The sequence below is a fragment of the Lathamus discolor genome, chromosome 6 (genome assembly GCF_037157495.1).
Source record: "Lathamus discolor isolate bLatDis1 chromosome 6, bLatDis1.hap1, whole genome shotgun sequence".
Taxonomy (NCBI): Eukaryota; Metazoa; Chordata; class Aves; order Psittaciformes; family Psittacidae; genus Lathamus; species Lathamus discolor.
In genome coordinates, this window is record NC_088889.1 from 37092437 (window position 1) to 37111189 (window position 18753).

Sequence of the window (18753 nt, forward strand, 5' to 3'; positions counted from 1 at the left end):
ATAGGGGCATTCTCTGTGTAACCCTGTACTGGGGCAACAGCCTTCAGCGTCATGGGGGAGAACCTTCTGGCTCTGTGTGATAGGTAGGCAGCTGTGTGATGGGTGGGTGTGATGTTACTGCCCAAACCATCCCTGCTCCCTCTAGCTTTCCCAGCTCCTTGACTTCTCCTCTTCCGTACCACATCTCGTGTAACTCCCAAGAGAATTGAACTAGTCTGTGTGCCTCCGATACCCAGCTGTACTGTTTAATAAAGAAGAACAGTGAATCTTGGCCCTTTTTGCTGCCCTATGTTTATTTTAACTTAAAGGGCCCAAGCAAGCAAAAAAACCCAAGGATGACAGAGAGGGGTTTACTGCTTTCTTGTTGACTCTAGCTTTGGAGATATTTGTCATTGGGAGTGTTTGTGTAGCCCAGCTCAATTGACATGAGAAGGCACCCAGCACCATATGACTGTTGGGAGATTTTGTGCACTCTGAGTGGGTGAGCAGTGGAGGGGCTAGCAAAAGCATCGTGCTGCTGATTGCTCATTACCCTTCAAATTTCATGACCTCTAATGGAATTAGAGTATTCAGCAACCAGCCCAAAAATCTTTTTTCTGCTGTTCAGCTGCTGGTTGGTCTTTGAGACAGCATAGGCTCGCCTGCTGCTGGTCACCCGCTGCTGCAGGTAACCACAGCAACGGGGCACGGCCTCGCAGGGAAGCCTTGACTGGCTTCATGCAGCACCCACCCTGCCAGCTGGACTGCCTGAGGGACCATGGTGGGGATGCAGGATGTCCTGTCTCCCCATTCCGAGGGCATGTTCTAGCTTTGACACGGTGGGTTTCCAGCTCTGGGAGGGTCGGGCACTTGGTAGTGAAGAAGGATAGTCCCTAGAGCAGAGAAGCCAGATCAGGTCTGAAATAGCATCTCCTGGAAACCCCAGCCCCGACACAGGAGAGGACAGTAAGCTTCCTGGGAAAACTGTGCTGCTCTGCCATGGGCAACGTTTAGGATGGGGCTTTCTGCAGGGAAATGTGCAACTGCCTGGGAAGGGCAAGGAGAACAGCAGAGATCGGAGAGAATAGAAATCCTTCCTGTGGTTCATTGCTAAAATCGGTGTTCCAGCTCTTCCTGGCCTGGAGCACAACTGCCACCCTCAGGGTGAGTGTTGGGAGCCCAACCCCAGCGTTGCAGAGACAGGCAGTGCGGCACCCCCTGCGCCAGCAGTAAGGTTTGCCATGGCTCTGCTGGTGGAATGCCCCTGGCACTGCCCGCTGCTGGTGATGCAGTGGGAGATGCTGTGCGATTGTGTGCCCTGGCTGTGAGGGACTTCTGTGTGCACGGGCTGTACTCAGGTGAGCAGGTTTCCGAGGGCTGGGGTATGATGGGGCGTACACAACCTTGTTAGGCTGTGAGGAGCTTCCCTGAGCTGGGAGGGGTGCGAGCCAGGGGGCAATTAGAGCCCTTGCTCACAGGCAGGGCTCCTGCCTCAGCTCTCAGGCACCAGCAAGGCCCTGCATGCTGCCCTGTTACCACTAACGACTAACCCGTGTGTGTGTATGTGTGTGTGTTTCCTTGGGGGTGTGGAATAGGGGAGTGGGGGTTTGAATTTTCCAGTTTTTCACCTGAAGGGGAGCCCTCTCGTGCCCCCTGCCCTGCGCCATAGGGCAAGCTGGCCAGGCAGGGCTCACCACAGAGAAGCTGTGCAGGAGCCGGCTGGAGGGACCTGCTGAAACCAGAGGCAAATCATTCAAGTAAGGATTTGGGTGCAAAGAACGTGTTTTGGGAGGGAGGAGAAGGGTGCTGTCTGCTCAAAACCTAGAGAAAGGTTTCCCAAATTGCATCCACCCCCTTCCCCAGGATGTGCTGGTGGGCAGTTCAGCTTTGGAAACATCTGCTCCATCCCTAGATGGGATTGGTCCTCCTGCTCCTTGCTGTTGTTCCACAGCAGTTCCAGGCCAGCTCCCTCCAGGCATTGTGTACCTCTCTGGTGGTGTCCTGAGCCAGCCCTGCCTGTGGAGGGGAGGCACATGCCTGTCCCATGTCTGTAACAGTGCCAAGGGCTGAGCCAGCCTTTCCGAGGTGACAAGGAGGGTACTCCCCAGGCCTTGCTGCTTCTGCCCATTCACTAGGGTCTGCATCTTTGGGGACCATGGAGGTCAGCGAGGTGCCTGCAGGTGACAAGAGGTGTCTGACACTGAAGCATCTGGAGGACATCCCCAGGGCAGCTCAAAAGCAGCCCACAGGTGGGGAAAGGGTCCAGGGTACTTTTGCAGCCTGCAGTGGCGATGGTCCCCATCTACTTACTGGCACTGGGCACGGTGCCCGGGGGGTGACAATGCCAGGCAAGCCACTGGGTGAAGTCATTTTATTCAAGGCACGGTCATAGCAATAAATCACAAGAAGGTACAGACCTCTGGCACATTCCTGCAGCGGGGCAGCCAAGGGCAGTCAGACCAGCAGCCCGAGCTCCCAAGGGTGCAGTGCCACTCACAGGCACTTGCTCTCACGCAGAGAGAAATCACCAGCACCCTGCGTCTCCCAGAGCAGGCAGCGAGGGCAGCGGCTCCGTTGCAGGCAGCCCCGGCTCTCTGCCCAGGTGCCCCTGCCATGAGACCCCAGGGTGCTCTTTGGGGTTGGGAGGGAGGGGCTGAGCTCCAGGGTCCCCTGAGGCAACCCCTCTGTGACTACCTTGTCATAGCCACTGCCCTGGCATGCAGGAGTGAGGGATGGGGCCCACGGGGCTGCCAGCTGGCTGAGCTGAGACCCACCAGCCCCACAGAAATGCCCCAGGGCCCAGATGAGTCCAACCGGGACCCACAGCTTGCTGCTGGCCTGCCTTTAACCCCCCCTGGGCTGACACACCACGCCCCCCTCCTCTCAGCGGCCCCAGTAATGCTAAGCAGTGCCGTAGCTGAGTCTCTGCCATTGTGCAGCAGCACTCCCCATGCCAGCAGCCCTGTGCTGGCACACCTGTGCCATCGTCCCTTCCCATCCTGCATGGTCCTGGGAGAGTGGCTAGAATTGTTCTGACGCCAGCAGGAAAATCAGGAGCAGGAAATCAGCCTCAGGGCCAAAGCGGGGCCAAGCGAGGAGCCAGCATACCCTGGTGGGCTAGCCTGGTGGGAGAGGGGCCAAGCAGGGCGAGGATCTGCCCTCGTCCCCAGGGGTCTCCCCAGCTGCTGTGGATGAGGTGGAACCCCCCAGGATGCCTGGGCAGAAGCTGGCACATTTACAACGATCACTGCAGGACTCACTGCAGAGCTGGTGTGGCTGCTGGGGAAATCTCATGGCTGTGGCTCATGGGCAAAGGCAAGGATGCAGCGGACCAGAACCCAGACGGCAGCATCCTTCCAGCCCCCTTCCTCCCCCCCATGTCTGTTGCAACAGGACAGAGCCACACAGGGTCCCATGGCCAGCCCCGGGGAGAGCATGAGCACAATAGGGATGCTGCCAGGGTGAGTGGGATGATGAGGAGCTGCAGTCACAGCCACTAAACACGCTCGTCCCTTGACCTCCTGTTCCTCCCCAAAGATCCAAGAGCACAGGCATGGTGCAGCAGGCTGAAGGGATGCTGTGGGAGGGCCAGGGAAGAGCTCAACTTGTGTTTTGATGCTGCCTTGGGGCAGAGCCAGTGGGGGAACAGCCCAGGGCACTCACCTCCTACACCAAAGCACACAGGTCTCTGCAGTCCCTGCTTTAATGGACAAAGCCATGGGAGCAGCAGCAGGGGTGGCCAGACGCCTGCACAGCCGGCACCACGGGAGGCAGCCAGGTGGCCACCATGAGCAGCGGGTAGGCAGGGTGTGAAGCAAGGGTTAGGGGTGGCTGTCCCCTGCCACTGGGGACCCGCGGAATAGAGTGGCAGCAGGCACATTCATCTCAGCTGTCTGGGCTGCTTCCTTCTCATGGAGGGGCCAGGGCCCGCTTCCTGCCCCCAAAAGCATGGCCTCTCAGAAACAACCTCTCCCCATACCACTGCACCCCATCTTCTCCACGATGGGCTGGAAGAGGCAGATGGGGATAGGGGAGCATGGGGCAGGGACTGAGCCAGTCCAGGCAGCTGGAGGGACCATCAGAGCCTCCCACCACCTCCCATACAATGGGGTCTCCCCCTCACATCAGCCCTGTCTTCCCCCCACCCCATCACTGAGGTGGCCCCCACCAGTGATGGGAAGGCCCCTGCCTTCCTGCCCTCTGGCACGTCTTCCACTCTTCTCTGCTCTGGGTACGGCTGGTCCTCGCCCCGGCAGTGGGGATGCTCACTGGTAGCGGGTCTGGCTCTCCATCACGGGGCCACTCCTGTACTCGCCCTCCACTGTCTCCAGCTCTGTCTCGAAGCTCTGCAGTGCCTCGTCTTCCCCATCCTCTGCTGGCTCCAGGTGGTTCCCCATGGTGCCATAGGACTGGTGTGCCGGGGAGGCCGCCGGCGTCAGGCTCAGCTCAGGCTCCTGCAGGACCGTGGCCACGAAGAGCTGCCCCAGGGGGCAGTGGGGAGTCAGGGCCCAAGGAGCAAAGGGTGTGACTGTGGTGGGGCTGGGGAGGGATACTCACATTGGAATTGGGGGTGGAGGAAACACTGCTCCGCTCCACATCATTGAAGGCGCCCTCAGACTGGTCTGACATCTGGGGAGAGGGAGGTCAGGAGGGAAAAAATGATGGTCTGGGGGTCCCCAGATGAAGTCAGGGGGGAAACAAGGCACCTCCTCAGGCTCCCCAAGGCGAATGCAGCCCAGAGAGGCAAGGAGGGGATGCAGTGGGGTGAGGGAACAGGATGGGTGGCTGCGTGTGCTCACCTGGTAGCTGGAGGGTTTCCGTGGCTGCAGCTTCTTCAGGCAGAGGCCAAAGAAGGAGAAGACAATGCAGGAGAGGAGGACCACAAAGGTGAAGAGGGTGACAGGGCGGGTAGGACCTAGAGCACAGAGACACTGGGAAGCACATGAGCTTCCAAGGACCTGCTGCACATCCAGCTGAGCCCCACACTGGTGCTTGCTTTGGGTGTTACAAGCGCTCAACCCACTTCCCAGAACCCTATTTGACACTCCCCTCATCTGCCAGGTCTCCATCACATCTTCCCCCTTCCCACCCTCCATGTCAAGCCTAACTCAGGGGTGACACCAGTGGCTCATTTGCCCAAATATCAGATGTGACCCTCAGCAGTGGCAGAGGCAGTCCCAGTCTTTCCCTACCAAGGCGCAGGACGGAGAAGAAGAGCAGCCAGAACATGCAGAGGATGGGGGCCACCACGACCTGGCTGATGGCGGCGATGTGGAGGCGCTGGTTCAGCTTGGTGGGGATGTACACATAGTAGATGTTATACCGATCAACCATGTGCTTGAGCAGCATGTAGAGCAATCCTGGTGGGAGGAGGAGGGCCTTTGAGGGGAGGATAATAGGGACAGGCAGGTCGCAGGGACAGCAAAGCAGGCCCGGGGGATGATGCCCAAGGGTGCCTTCCTGTACCATACGGGAAACATGTGCTCCCACACCACTGCTGGTGGCTGAGACAGGCTGTTTGCACAGCCAGGGGCAGCAGGACCATGGGCCATGGATCATACTCACCAAAGGGGACAATGATGGGGCAGGTGATGCTGTAGGTCATGACAACAGAGAAAATGCAGCAGGTCCAGGCATACTCCAGTCCAAACTGGAACTGATAGGCTTGGCTCTGGGGCACAACCAACAGCATCATTACTACCTCTGCTGCTGCAAAGGCTGCAATTGCCTTTGCACCCCAGCCAACAAGATTGCCTTCCCCTGCTAGCCTCTATGAGGCCAGAAGTCCCCACAAGTCTCCTCATAGGACCCAGACAGCCTGAGTTTCCAGTTAGCGCATCCCTGCTGTGCCTGGGGTTGTGAAGGCTCAGAGATGAGCAGGGCCACGTACCCGCTTGATGTGGAGCCGCTCGGGTTCAGACTTGGCGAAGCAGAGACGGGCGGTGTAGACAAGGAGGCCTGGGATGCGCAGCAGCTCCATGGCTGTCCCGATCAGGCTGGAGGTGACCACGTAGTTGACAAAGAAAGCGCCGTTGTCTGGGAGGAAAACGCACCTGCCCCAGGGGCGCAGAGGGTGAGAGCGGGCAGGCGGCCAGGAGAGCCGCGCTGGGCTGGTTTGTCGGGTGCTCTGGGAGGTTCGGGAGCTCCTGGCTACTCACTGGAACTTGACATCAGCCTGGTCCAGAAAGTGGGTGTCGAAGAGCCAGCGGAAAAAAAGGTCCAGGCTGGAGCGGGAAGAAGAGGAGCAGCTCAGAGATGGGGAGCTGCAGAGTGACATGGGGGCACCCAGAGGGTGTGTGCTTTGCCCTGCCCTTGCTAGGTGAGACCCCTTGGACCCTACACTGCCAGAACAGCCCCTTTTGCCACACGCGACCACCACAGCATGGGTGGTTGCCTGCTGGATGGTCAGAATTGCCATAGCTGGGGCTATGCAGACACCTGACCTCGTCCTTTCAGGGGCTGCTGAAGGGCTGACCCCAAGCAGGGCTCCACCAGCACCAGAGGGTCAGCCATGGCAGCCTATCAGGCTGCTCCCCTTCCCTCCTCCTCTGAAGGGGAATCTTCCTGTCCATGCCAGGGAGCAGGGAAAGCAGTGCAGAGGGTGGTCTGTACCTGCTCAGCCCCAGCGAGGGCAGGATGATGACCATGAACACCAGGAAGAAGAAGCACTTGTGCATGGTGAGCTGATTTTCACTTGACCTGCGGAGAGGGGAGGCAAGACAAAACCACTGCATTTCTCCATGGCAGAGCAGCTGGTGGGGAGCATCTACTGCAGCCCTGGGGAGCCAGCCCTGTTACCTTGTCCAGTGGGACTCGAAGAATGCCGAGTAGTAGACGAGGAAGGGCAAGAAGACAGAGAAGGCCCAGAGCAGCAGTGTGGGGAAGAACTGGGTGATGATGGGGTTCTGCAGGAGGAGAGGTGCCAGATATCCCTTCAGGAGCCTGTCAGAGCTCAGCTGTGTTGGAGACAGCTGTCCAGGCCTCCTGGCACAGCATGGTGCGTGCAAGGGGCAGGATGGGGCGTCCCCCCTCTGATCAGGGACACTTGCTTCAGGAGATAAGAGGTTGAGGCCAGCCAAAGGCACCATGGGCGTGCTCTGAGCCCCAGTGCCTGTCCAGCAGCTCACAGGTCAATGAGCAGGAAGGAGATGTGCTGCTGGCAGCTCCTAACATCTCCTGGAGCTCTTCCCACCTCTCTCCTCTCACATGGACACCAACCTGCCCTCCTCAATGGACACCACTAAGAAAGCTCAAATTTGCACAGATGCCCAGGGCTCTGCCACTGGAAACACAAGAAGAGGATGGATGGCAAGCAGGGGCATGACCACTCCTTGCCCCTCATCAGCACCCATCCCTGTGATAGCTCATTTTCTTGGGCCATCATAGATGCCCTCTCCCCATCATGGACAAGTGTGGAAATAGAGACCTTTTGGGAAAGCTGGCCTGGGGCCCCAGGGACTACCTTGAGGCTTTCCACGGGGTGTGTGACATTGAACATGTCCATAGTGTTGACAATGATGGCTGGCGTGGTGAGGAAGAAGAGAAGGACGAAGAGGCAGATATTAAGGAGGATGAATCGCACCCACCAGGAAGTGCCACGGACTGATAAATTCTCCCTGTGAGAGGAAAGCATGACTAGGACATGGTGTGGAGGAAAAGCCATGCATCCTGGGCATCTCAGCCCAGCTCCCTGAGCCTCTGCCTCCCACTACCTGCACCAGTCATCTTGGCAGCCATTGCTCTGAGCTCACCCATCCTGAGCTGCTGTGCTGATACCTGCAGAGCCCCCAGGGCTAGAGAATGGCTGCATGGGGAATCTGTACCACCAGGAGGCTTTCAAGTGAAGCTGGAGAAACCAGAGCCTGGCAATCACCCCACACCTTGCCTGACCAAGCCCTGGCCCCTGCTAGGGGATCACCCCAGCCACCCCTGCTGACTTTTGCTGTCATCACAGGAGGGACTATTGGCCCCTGCCACCCTGGGGAAGTGCCCTATAGATATGGGCACAGGTTCTCTACAGCTATGTGGGCTCCCTATATGTACATGCACAAGTTCCCCTCGGCTGCTCTCCCCCCTTCCTCCCTCCATCCAACCACAGGGGTTCACCAGATGATATCGCTGGGTGCAGGGGCATAGCAAATGCCCCAGTGATGTGACTTGACCACGGTGGTGACAGAGGACTGCTGGGGGTGCTTGCGGCAGCGAATGTGGCTGTAGTCCTTCAAAATCCTGCAGGAGGAGGGAGCCAGGGGTCAGGCCCAGATAAAGGGCTACCCCTGAACCTTCTCCTAAGACTCTTCCTGCAGCCCCAGAAGAGCAGCCACCTCTGCAGATGGCAGAGACACCCGGGAGACAGACCCACCACCTGGCTTTGGCTGGGGAAGTGGGCAAGGTGACCCAGTTCCCCAGCAGCAGTGGCCACCAGGCTGGGGGACATCCCCATGCCATTGCACGAGGGGTACTCACACAGCCGTCATCCGCTCGTCCTGGAAGGTGACAAAGGCCATGTCAAGCCGCTTGAGCGTAATGCGGTTGCGCTCAGCATTGAACTCATCTGTGAGCTTCTCCTCCAGCTCCCCATAGTACTGCTCAGCATCCACCTGTGGGAGCAGCCGAGGCTCTGCCGCACCAGCTGGGCTGGGGCACGGGCAAGCTGCATGCTCTGCCTTGCCTGTGGTGGCAGCCTGCCTGTGCCTGCCCACAGCCCTGCCCACATCCTCCTACCTGCTCAAAGCCGCAGAAGCGGCAGCAGAAGATGCGGGCACACGGGTGGGTTTTGATCATGATCTTCCCCTCTTTCTGCGCCTTGGTGGTGAAGTAAAGGCGCCCTTTCATTGCCTTGCGCCTACCGGGAAGTCAGCAGGGGAAAGGGTCATTTGGGAAGTGGCAGACAGACAGAGAGGCAGACTGCAGCCCTCAACATGGTGGGCAGGAGCAGTACCCCCACCTGCAGAGGCAATGGGAACCTGCTAGCACTCACCTCTCTGCATCCAGCTTCATCAGCTTGCGCACATCAAAGCAGAACTGGACATTGGTGACGGTGCAGCTGGGATAAGCCTCACTGTGGGCACAGAGACACAGTGGCACAAAGAGGCAGGGGGCAGGGACAGGGACAGCCTTTGCCACCTGCCTGCCAGCCACCCAGCAGGGTGCACCACTACTCACTGGAAATGCTTGATGATAAGGGAAGGGTCCGTGATCTCCTTGGGGATGTGGGTAACCATCAGCGTCCGGGCGACCTGGGGAAGGAGAAAGGGCAGAGGGGACAGGTGGGTAAGGGATCTGTGGGGCATCTCACTGCTACCCTGCTCGCCCAGCCACTGGGAAGGCAGAAGAGAGCTGGGGCACCAAGTTCCACGCTGGAGGTCAGCACAGACCTCCTCAGTGCTCAGGGGGCTGGACCTAGATGACCTTGATGTGCTTTCCAAATCTAACCATTCTATGTTCTGTGATTCGGTGCTCATCCCAGATGCTAGGGACATTGCTGGACACCACCACCTCCCAGACAAACACAGCAGAACTTCAATCTCAAGAGACAAGGCAGAAGGAAAAAGATCTGCCACCAGGCGGCCAGGTTTTCTCCAGAAGCTGGAGAAAACCAGACATCTCTTTGCCTGCTGGCCCAGGCCCAGGCCCTGGCCCCGGCTGTTTCTAAAGCTCTCCCTACCGACTGGGACTATCCTTTCCACAAAGCATAAAGTTGTCCCTTAGCACTGAACGAGGCAGGGCTGGAGGAAGGATGGTTGCTCACCTTCTCATTCTCTCTGTATTCAAGATGCACAGAGTGGTGGGCCATGCACAGGACTGTGAGGATGAAATAGATGAGGGCAAAGATGCTGTGCAGCCACAGGAGACGGTCCCTGGAGGAAGGGAAGAAGAGATCAGTGAGCACTGTGGCAGGCATGTGGCATTCAGACCAGTCTGGCAGTCAGAGTCTCATGTTTGACCACCCCAGCCACCCAGTGGGACCTCCCTGAGCTGGCTGCTGAACCCTCACCCTGGGGACAAGAGGGACAGTGTCAGGGTGTTGGCTGAGATACTATAGAGTTGAGGACATCCTGCACCCCTAGGAGCACTTCTGCTGGCAGCAGGGTGCAGTCAGCAGTGCCAGGATGCTGGCCATCACAACTGTGCTCATATGTGATGCAGAAAGACGGGGGGGCTACTGCAAGCAGCATGCTGCTCACATGGACCTGTCTCTGTTCCTGGCATGGGGCTGTGACCAGCACCATGCCTCAGTGCTCTGAGCAGTGCCCACCATAGTGGCAGCACCCACAGCCCTCCCTGGACATGGGAGCCACGTACTGCGTCGGGATGTTGGCGATGGTTGTCCGGCCAAAGTGGGTGGGATTGTGTCCTGCAGGGGAAGAGGAGAAGCAGGATGTTAAGGGAACAGTGTGGTGTGCATACCCGTGCTCGCAGGGTTAATGGCTCTGGTATTTGCTCCCTCCTTTTCCACCTCCCAAGGTCTCCACCAAGCCCCTGCTGCCCTGGAGCTCCCTGCCTTTTGCATCCCTCTGTCCGACAGCTGATGGTGGGTTCCTGCTCACATGGGGGCTCCTGATGGAGAGGTTCTTCTGCCCTCTGTCCCAGCAGCACAGAGCTCACCCTGAGGCTGGGCAGCCTGCACCAAAGTCCTGAGCTATGCCGAAGCTGGGGAAGCACCTACCCAGGAGGTCCCCTGAGAAGTTGACGGGGAGGATGACAGCCACGGAGAGGACGCAGACCAGCATCAGCAGGACCAGGAGGTGCCGCTGGAAGGACAGGTATGTGGTGGCATCGATCCCACACTTGCTTTGAATCTCCTCGTCCCTGGGGGAGAGAGGCAGGTGGGGGTGAACACTGGTGGTGCCTACCCATCACCTCCCACCCTGGGGACCCTGGCTGCTCCAGCCGCACATAACCCACGTCAACTGATGGCATCCTGCCTGTAGCACATGGTATTTGGGCACAGAGTGGATGAGGGACACAAGCATCCATTGGGCTGTCACCCCATTACAGGACCAGCTCCTACCAGAAGAGGTTGAAGCTCTTTTCTTTGGGATAGGATGTAGGGGCCAGGAGAAAACACAGAGGTGAGTCCTCTGCTCTCTCTCTGGAGAGGATATTTTAAGAGGGCTCTGCTCTGCTGCTGGTCCCAGAAGCTCCAGGTGGCGGGCCATCATCACCTGTGGGTACTAGCTCCCCACTGGCAAGTAGTGGTGGGGCATGGCTGTGATGCAAAGGACACACACTTACTTCATCTGGTAGATAGAAAGGAGCCAGGAGCAGAATCCCTGGAAGGAAAAAGAGTCAGAATGAGCCAGGGGTGACCACCCCAAAACCTCACTGGTGAGGATCCAAGGCTTGACACATGCTGGGGACACATGAAGAGGCGGTGCGGTGCTGGGGCTCAGCCCCCACCTCTGGGGTGCTCAGCCCAGTCGCTCATCTGCAGGGGTGGCAAAGGCAGCTGCCTTGAGAGGAACGGGAAAAACGGGGCACCACCGCAACACAGGCCCCGGGCTTCCAGCAACATCCTCCTCTGCCCCCCTGACTGGCAGCTCCTGACGTGCAATGCGCTTTTTTGGCCACTACTGAGCGCTGAGCCGACACTGTGATACAGGAGCACTAAGATCTTGTGTAATAGCTTATTCTCTGTCATTGCATACGTGATATTAGGGGGTTTCTCCCCTGTACGTTATTTTACGTTCTACCGACACCGGAGTTTAATGTCCCCCTGCAGCCCTCGCAGTCATGGCTGTACAGAATAACACTCAGCCATCTGGCACCTCCTCTTCAACCCGTTCTGGAGGGTTTATGCTGGCCTTGGACAGCAGGGACCCCAGGCAGCCTGCTGCGGAACTCCCTTATCCTGCTCTGTGAGAGCTGGCAGCTTCTTCCTCCTCTCCATCCCCTGCCTTTACTCATGCCAGGACCTTCCCGCCTACCCCACAACTCAGCTTAGTTTGATTAACTGCAGCTGAAGGCTTTGGAGGTGCAGACATCCCTGTGACCCCAGCAGCTCCACAGGGAACCAACACCCCCTTAGCACAACCAGCCTGACTCCTCTCCTGCACCCCACTCTGGGGCTCTGCTCTGCAGAACCATGTCTTGGAGGCTGTCCATGCAGACCCCAACTTTCCTGGGATGTAATTTCTTGAATTTCCAGAAACCCTCCTGAAAACCAGCATTTATGAGCTGGTTCCCACTTCTCTAGGATCCCCACGTGCAGGAGAAAGGATGGACACTGCGGTCAGTAGCTCGGCTACTCGTCTCAGGGGGAGTGAGAAGTCCTGTGCCTGCTACCAGGAATTTGTGATGGTAGCGAGAATTCGTCAGGCTGCTTTTGTTGCAACCTTATCCTGCAATCCTGCTGCTGGAACCCTCCAGCTTTGTGCTTCCCCACAGAGAAGGGCTCCCAGGCAGGAATTTGTTCAAGCTCCTCCTCACTGGATACAGGGACCAAACATTTACTAAGCTTTCCCACCACATTCTCACCTTCTCCAGCAAGCATTTTCTATCTTCAACACCTATCAATCAGCCCTACAAACCCTCTGGCAGGTTTCCTGTTCTTCATTCGTGAGAAAAAATCCAGTACTTGCTTTTGTGCTCTCTACAAATTTCCCCTCAAATCTGTTCTTCTCATCCCTTAGTGCATTCCAAATCTGACCTGGCAATATTTAGATTTTTCTCATTTGGGAACAGCTTGGCTCTAAAAAGGATGTCTTCCTGCTTCTAGTAATCTCCCTCAATCTGCTCTTTAGCTGTTCTGGCTTTCCCTGTGGTCTTTCTCCCTTAGTTTTTGATGAGCGATACTCTGTGCAGAGTATCCGGTACAGAGCCTTTGAACAGGACTCCTGCCACCTGCAAGGATTTTGCTTCTTTACCTTTCCTGCCTAGTTTTTTTTAGTAAGCCATGTGATTCTCTTCATAGTCACACATAGTGACTGATTTCTGAGTTTCTGCTGCCAAAAAATAAAGAGACAGACAGCAAAATGTGTCTGTCTGTGCCTGTTTCCAGCAAAGCCTGGTTCATGCCTGGTGTGGTAGAGGGAAAAAAAAGGATGACTTAAAAAAGATGATACCAGCAGAGGTGGAGGTGTGATCCAGGGGACTCTGACCTGTGGGGACCAGAAAGGTTCCTGCAGGCATACAAATTGGCTCTGGCCATGCATCTGACAGGGCCCCTGCGGCCAGCAGATGCTTGCCTTGGCAGCAGCATCCCCTCCTAGCTGCAATTCAAGGTAGATGCCTCAAAACAAGCCAAGACAAAGAAACTGCTGCTAACAGGTGTTAAGCAGGAAACCCTGCTCTGGAGTGTTTAATTTCTCCCATTTAACTTCCGAGCTGGGTTTCTGGTGATGAGCAGAGTGGGCTGGGCAGGGACAAGGCCAGCTGGGGCTCCCATTGCCACAGGCACCAACACTTACCATGTCCTTGTTGTCAGTGTCCAGGGGGCTGCTCTCTGATGGGGACTTCTCCTTCTCACTCTGCTCTCCATAGAAAAGTGATGTCAGACTGCAGTGAGGAGAAGGGCGGAGAGGTGAGGCAGGAAAGCAGCAGCAGACAGGAGAGGATGAGCACTCTTGGACAGACTTCTAGGGAGCAGCTGAGGAAATGCCTTCCCTCTCCCCGCACCCTGCACTGGGGCTGGACCAGCAACCACCACTGGGCTCGGGGCGGGTGCTGCATCCTGTTGCCTCCACACTGACAATTCCTTGCAGCTTCTCTGTGGCCCTGCCCCACAGTGGGGTGGCCCGTGAAGAACATGACCTAGGTCAAGTGGCTGCTGAACCCTGTTTTTTCTATTCCACTAGTTTCAGCCCTCCCAAATGGTGTTACAGTAACAAGGAATGTAATCTGAGTTTGCATTTTAAGTCTTGATTGCCCTTTCACCTTCCTGGTGGCTGGGAACATGTCTGTATATTGCCAGACCCAGCTCCAGAGCCTGACGCCAAAGAGAGCTGGAGAGAGGAGAAGGCAGGAAAAGGCCTTTTACAGAGTTTTCTCCTGTGGGCTGCCCAGCCTTGCAGCCACCACCCGCCTGTGCAAAGCTGCTTTGCTGCCTGGGGCAAGCTGTGCTCTGGCAGACAGCTGCAGGCAGCACAAACGCACCTGGAAATTGGTCTGGGCTCTGCTCGCCCCAGATCATCCATGTTTTTGGTGAAATTCTGCACGTACCCTGAAGACTGGGCCAGGCAAGCTGCCCTGTGACATGAGGAGCAGTATTACTGCTGTGGGTCTGCCTCCTGGGCTGGCCACCCCTGCTTATCCTGAGAGAGCAGCAGTGGGAGAGGAAGCAGCTCAGTCCTCACTCGAAAGCAGCTCTTGGGCCTCTGTCCTGCCCGTGACAGTGCCCTCTCTGGCATCAAGAGCACAGTCACCAGACAATGCCAACAAGAAGGAATCAAAGCTGGCCTGGGCTTTCCCTCTCCCTGCAGAAAAGAGTGCCTGTACCTCCATGGGCAACGGCAGCCAGGCAATTCCCAGTGGGAAGGAGGGATAGGAACACCTGCTGAGCTTCTCCATGGGCCACCCTGCAGCGCCAGCCCTCTTGGAAAGGCTAGAGACATCACCAATGATGGCCTTGCATCCTCCTCACCTATCATTGTCCATCAGCAGAGCCAGGCGCCCATAGTCCCAAGCTGCTTTCCGAAGGCAGGAGAAGATCAGGAGGAGAAGCTAGAAGGAGATGGAAGAGGAGAGGTGGAGGGTTTGGCTGTGAGGTCTCACCTGGTGGGTTCTCCTCACATCCCACCTTTCTGTTTTCTCACTCCTGAGCCCAAGCTGGTGCAACACTCTTGGCTCAAGCCAAACCGCTCCTGTCCCTGATCTCACAACTGCTGCCCCAGTGCCACCTGCTGCCCACCAGGATGTGGGCAAAGCTCTTTGTCCCCTGCACACAGCCCTGTTCCCCCAGTCAGCCAGATGCACTAACGCGCAGGCTGCTCTTGCATGTGGCTTCAAGTGCACCCATAACACACACATCCCCCCCCATGCTCACGGCCAGTCTTTGACACCACAGAGACTGTGGTGCCATAACGTGGCACCCTCCCGGCACACTCACCAGCCAGAGGATGAAGTTGATGGCGAGCACAGTGGGCACACCACCGAAGGGCAGCCCTTCCAGGACGGTGCTGCGGGAGCGGGCACTGAAGCATTGCTCCTCTGTGCTGTTCACCAGTGTGTCCAGGAAGCTGAGCACATCCAGCGAGGTGGGGCTGGCACCCTCAGGTGCGGGCTCCACTGAGTACACACTCTCCATCAGTGGTGTTGTTGGCCTCACCCTGCAAGACAGGGACAGGGGTGCAGATGGAGAAGCTTCTGCTTGAAAAGTGGCTCTCCCAGGTCCCCCAGCAAGGTCTGAGGAGCTCACTAAGGGCAGGGAGGGGAGCGGACTGGCTGGTGACCTTGGAGTTTCCCCAGTCCTACTTTTTCCCAGGATGGGGCTATGGGACACAGGGCAGTAGGTGATGCTGGAGAAATCTCACAGTACCTCCTTCCCTTTCCCCACCCCATTAAACCCCATGCTATTTGGTTGTCTCCATCACACCTGAGACAGGTCTTTCAACACCTCTGCCCCTCGGTCCTGGAAGTTGGTTGAGTCATGGCCACGCTGGTGTGGTCAGCAGGCAGGAATGAGGAGCCAAAGCATTTGGATGAGTTTCTGAGAATAAGAACAATACTGATGTTAACAACTGGGTTGCTGGAGCTGTGCCTGCTTTGCTCCCCACTGCCAGGTATCTACTGTGTGTAAAGTATCCCTAAGCTCTCCCTTCTCCTCCAGCATCACAATCTGTGTGACTTGGGGGTCATGGGACCTCCAGTCTTTTCAGCAGAGCAGAACTGCTCCTTCCAAGATATCCTGATGTCTCCAGAAGAATCAGCTTCTCAAAACCCTAAATTTCAGGTTTCTCTCCACTTTCCCAGGAGCTGATACCACAGGCTACAGTCCTTACTAGCAGTAAACACTATTAATGGCCAAGACTGTGGCTTGTTTCCAAAAACCTGTCCTATCACCATGCTTTAAGTAGGAGAGAATCCTCTCCAAACCTGCAGCACTTGAGATCCCTGGGAAGAAACACCATACAGCAGCCAGCATGGCTATTAATCATGGGGATGTCATAGACACATGTGCCAAGACAATGCTGAACGGCCACTGCACTCACCAGAAGGACAGGAGAGGGAAGGAGCACATCACACAATAACAAACACAGCATGGGGACATCAGGGCCAGAGTCTCTTCTCCACGTGTTCCTGCCTGCCTGCTCCTGTACTTTGGAGCCCCCACCAGCACCTTTAGCCAGCTGCTCCTGGTGCCTGGAGAGCTGCGTGGCCTTCAGAGGAGGACAGCTATGACTGTGGTGAGGCCAACCACATCACCAGGGTGAGAGACACCCTAGGACAGCGGGGGTGTCTTCAGGGTGCTCTCATGGTGGTCCGTTAATAGGTTGTTGGAGTGCTTTCAAAATGGCAACCAGGTTGGGTCCCTAAAGTCTCTTCCGAAAAGGCGGCAAGTTAGGATAGAATCATAGAATCATAGAATAGTTAGGGTTGGAAAGGACCTTAAGATCATCTAGTTCCAACCCCCCTGCTATGGGCAGGGACACCTCACACTAAACCATCTCACCCAAGGCTCTGTCCAACCTGGCCTTGAACACTGCCGGAGGTGGAGCATTCACAGCTTCCTTGGGCAACCCATTCCAGTGCCTCACCACCCTAACAGTAAAGAACTTCTTCCTTATATCCAATCTAAACTTCCCCTGTTTAAGTTGAAGCTGTTACCCCTTGTCCTATCACTACAGTCCCTAATGAAGAGTCCCTCCCCAGCATCCCTATAGGCCCCCTTCAGATACTGGAAGGCTGCTATTAGGTCTCCATGCAGCCTTCTCTTCTCCAGGCTCAACAGCCCCAACTTCCTCAGCCTGTCTTCATACAGGAGGTGCTCCAGTCCCCTGATCATCCTTGTGGCCCTCCTCTGGACTTGTTCCAACAGTTCCATGTCCTTTTTATGTTGAGGACACCAGAACTGCACACAATACTCCAGGTGAGGTCTCACAAGAGCAGAGTAGAGGGGCAGGATCACCTCCTTCGACCTGCTGGTCACGCTCCTTTTGATGCAGCCCAGGATACGGTTGGCTTTCTGGGCTGTGAGCGCACACTGAAGCTGGCTCATGTTCAGTTCCTCATCGACCAACACCCCCAAGTCCTTCTCCACAGGGCCGCTCTGAATCTCTTCTCTGCCCAGCCTGCAGCTGTGCCCAGGATTGCTCTGACCCAGGTGTAAGACCTTGCACTTGTCATGGTTGAACTTCATAAGGTTGGCATCAGCCCACCTCCCAAGCGTGTCGAGGTCCCTCTAGATGGAATTCCTTCCCTCCAGCGTATCAACTGAACCACACAGCTTGGTGTCATCGGCAAACTTGCTGAGGGTGCACTCAATCCCACTGTCCATGTCACCAGAAAAGGTGTTAAACAAGACCGGTCTCAACACCGATCCCTGAGGGACACCACTCGCTACTGGTCTCCAGCTGGACATTGAGCCCTTGACCACAACTCTTTGTGGTCATCCAGCCAGTTCTTTATCCACAGAGTGGTCCACCTATCAAATTGATGTCTCTCCAATTTAGAGACAAGGATGTTGTGTGGGACAGTGTCAAACGCTTTGCACAAGTCCAGGTAGGTGACGTCAACTGCCCTACCCCTGTCCATCAGTTCCGTAGCCCCATCATAGAAGGCCACCAAATTGGTCAGGCAGGATTTCCCCTTAGTGAAGCCATGCTGGCTGTCACCAAGCACCTTGTTGTTCTTAATGTGCCTTAGCGTGCCTGCCAGGAGAATGTGCTCCAGGATTTTACCAGGCACAGAGGTGAAACTTACTGGTCTATAGTTCCCTGGTCATCCATTTTCCCCTTCTTTAAAATGGGGGTTATATTTCCCTTTTTCCAGTCGTTGGGAACTTCACCTGACTGCCATGATTTTTCAAATATGATGGCCAGTGGCTTAGCAACTTCCTTTGCCAGCTCCTTCAGGATCTGTGGATGGATTCCACCAGGTCCCCCGGACTTGTGTATGTTCAGGTTCTTAAGATGGTCTCGAGCCAGATCCTCTCCTGCAGTGGGCCCAAGTTCTTCATTCTCACAGTCCCTGTGTCTGCCTTCCAAGACTTGGGTGGTGTGGTCAGGGCATTTGCCAGTGAAGACTGAGGCAAAGAAGTCATTGAGAACATCAGCCTTCTCCAAATTGACTGTAGCCAGTTCTGCTAATAGCTTCTGGAGAGGGCCCACGTTGTCCCTAGTCTGTCTTTTACTTGCAATGTACCTATAGAACCCCTTCCTGTTATCTTTCACATCCCTAGCCAAGTTTAATTCTAACTGAGCCTTAGCTTTCCTAACCTGGTCCCTAACTTCCCAGACAACATCCCTGTATTCTTCCCAGGCCATCTGTCCTTGCTTTCACCTTTTATAAGCCTTTTTCTTCCTTTGAAGTTTCCTCAGCAGCTCCTTATCCATCCAAGGAGGTCTCCTGGCCCTCCTGCTGCACTTCCTTCTGGTTGGGATGCAGCACCCCTGAGCTTGAAGTAGGTGATCCTTGAATACCAACCAACAGTCTTGGGACCCCTGCCCTCTAGGGCTACATCCCATGGAACCTTACTAAGCAAGCTCATGAAGACGCCAAAGTTGCTCTCTTGAAGTCCAGGGCAGTGAGCTTGCTGCACGCTCTTCTTACTGTCCTGAGCATCTCAAACTCGATCATCTCATGATCGCTGCAACCAAGGCTGCCCTGGAGCAT

The 18753-nt window shown here is 56.2% G+C and overlaps 1 protein-coding gene across 3 annotated transcripts in view; it reads right to left on the reverse strand.

Moving 5' to 3' along the window:
* Positions 1–3666: 3666 nt before the first annotated feature.
* Positions 3667–18753, reverse strand: part of TMEM63C (transmembrane protein 63C) — a 38554-nt gene continuing 23467 nt past the window's right edge. For all 3 annotated transcript variants that reach the window (XM_065686016.1, XM_065686015.1, XM_065686014.1), the window contains exons 2-24: positions 15515–15628; positions 15029–15248; positions 14564–14643; positions 13392–13479; positions 11218–11255; positions 10649–10791; positions 10285–10336; positions 9731–9839; positions 9145–9218; positions 8960–9040; positions 8704–8824; positions 8446–8579; positions 8086–8208; positions 7442–7595; positions 6778–6884; positions 6592–6678; positions 6138–6203; positions 5870–6032; positions 5545–5650; positions 5172–5339; positions 4779–4894; positions 4537–4608; positions 3667–4457 (exon numbers count right to left, since the gene is read on the reverse strand). In XM_065686016.1, the coding sequence (XP_065542088.1) occupies positions 4245–4457; positions 4537–4608; positions 4779–4894; positions 5172–5339; positions 5545–5650; positions 5870–6032; positions 6138–6203; positions 6592–6678; positions 6778–6884; positions 7442–7595; positions 8086–8208; positions 8446–8579; positions 8704–8824; positions 8960–9040; positions 9145–9218; positions 9731–9839; positions 10285–10336; positions 10649–10791; positions 11218–11255; positions 13392–13479; positions 14564–14643; positions 15029–15226 (2493 nt within the window). In that variant the 5' untranslated portion in view covers positions 15227–15248; positions 15515–15628 and the 3' untranslated portion in view covers positions 3667–4244. The remainder of the gene's footprint in view (positions 4458–4536; positions 4609–4778; positions 4895–5171; positions 5340–5544; positions 5651–5869; positions 6033–6137; positions 6204–6591; positions 6679–6777; positions 6885–7441; positions 7596–8085; positions 8209–8445; positions 8580–8703; positions 8825–8959; positions 9041–9144; positions 9219–9730; positions 9840–10284; positions 10337–10648; positions 10792–11217; positions 11256–13391; positions 13480–14563; positions 14644–15028; positions 15249–15514; positions 15629–18753) is intronic.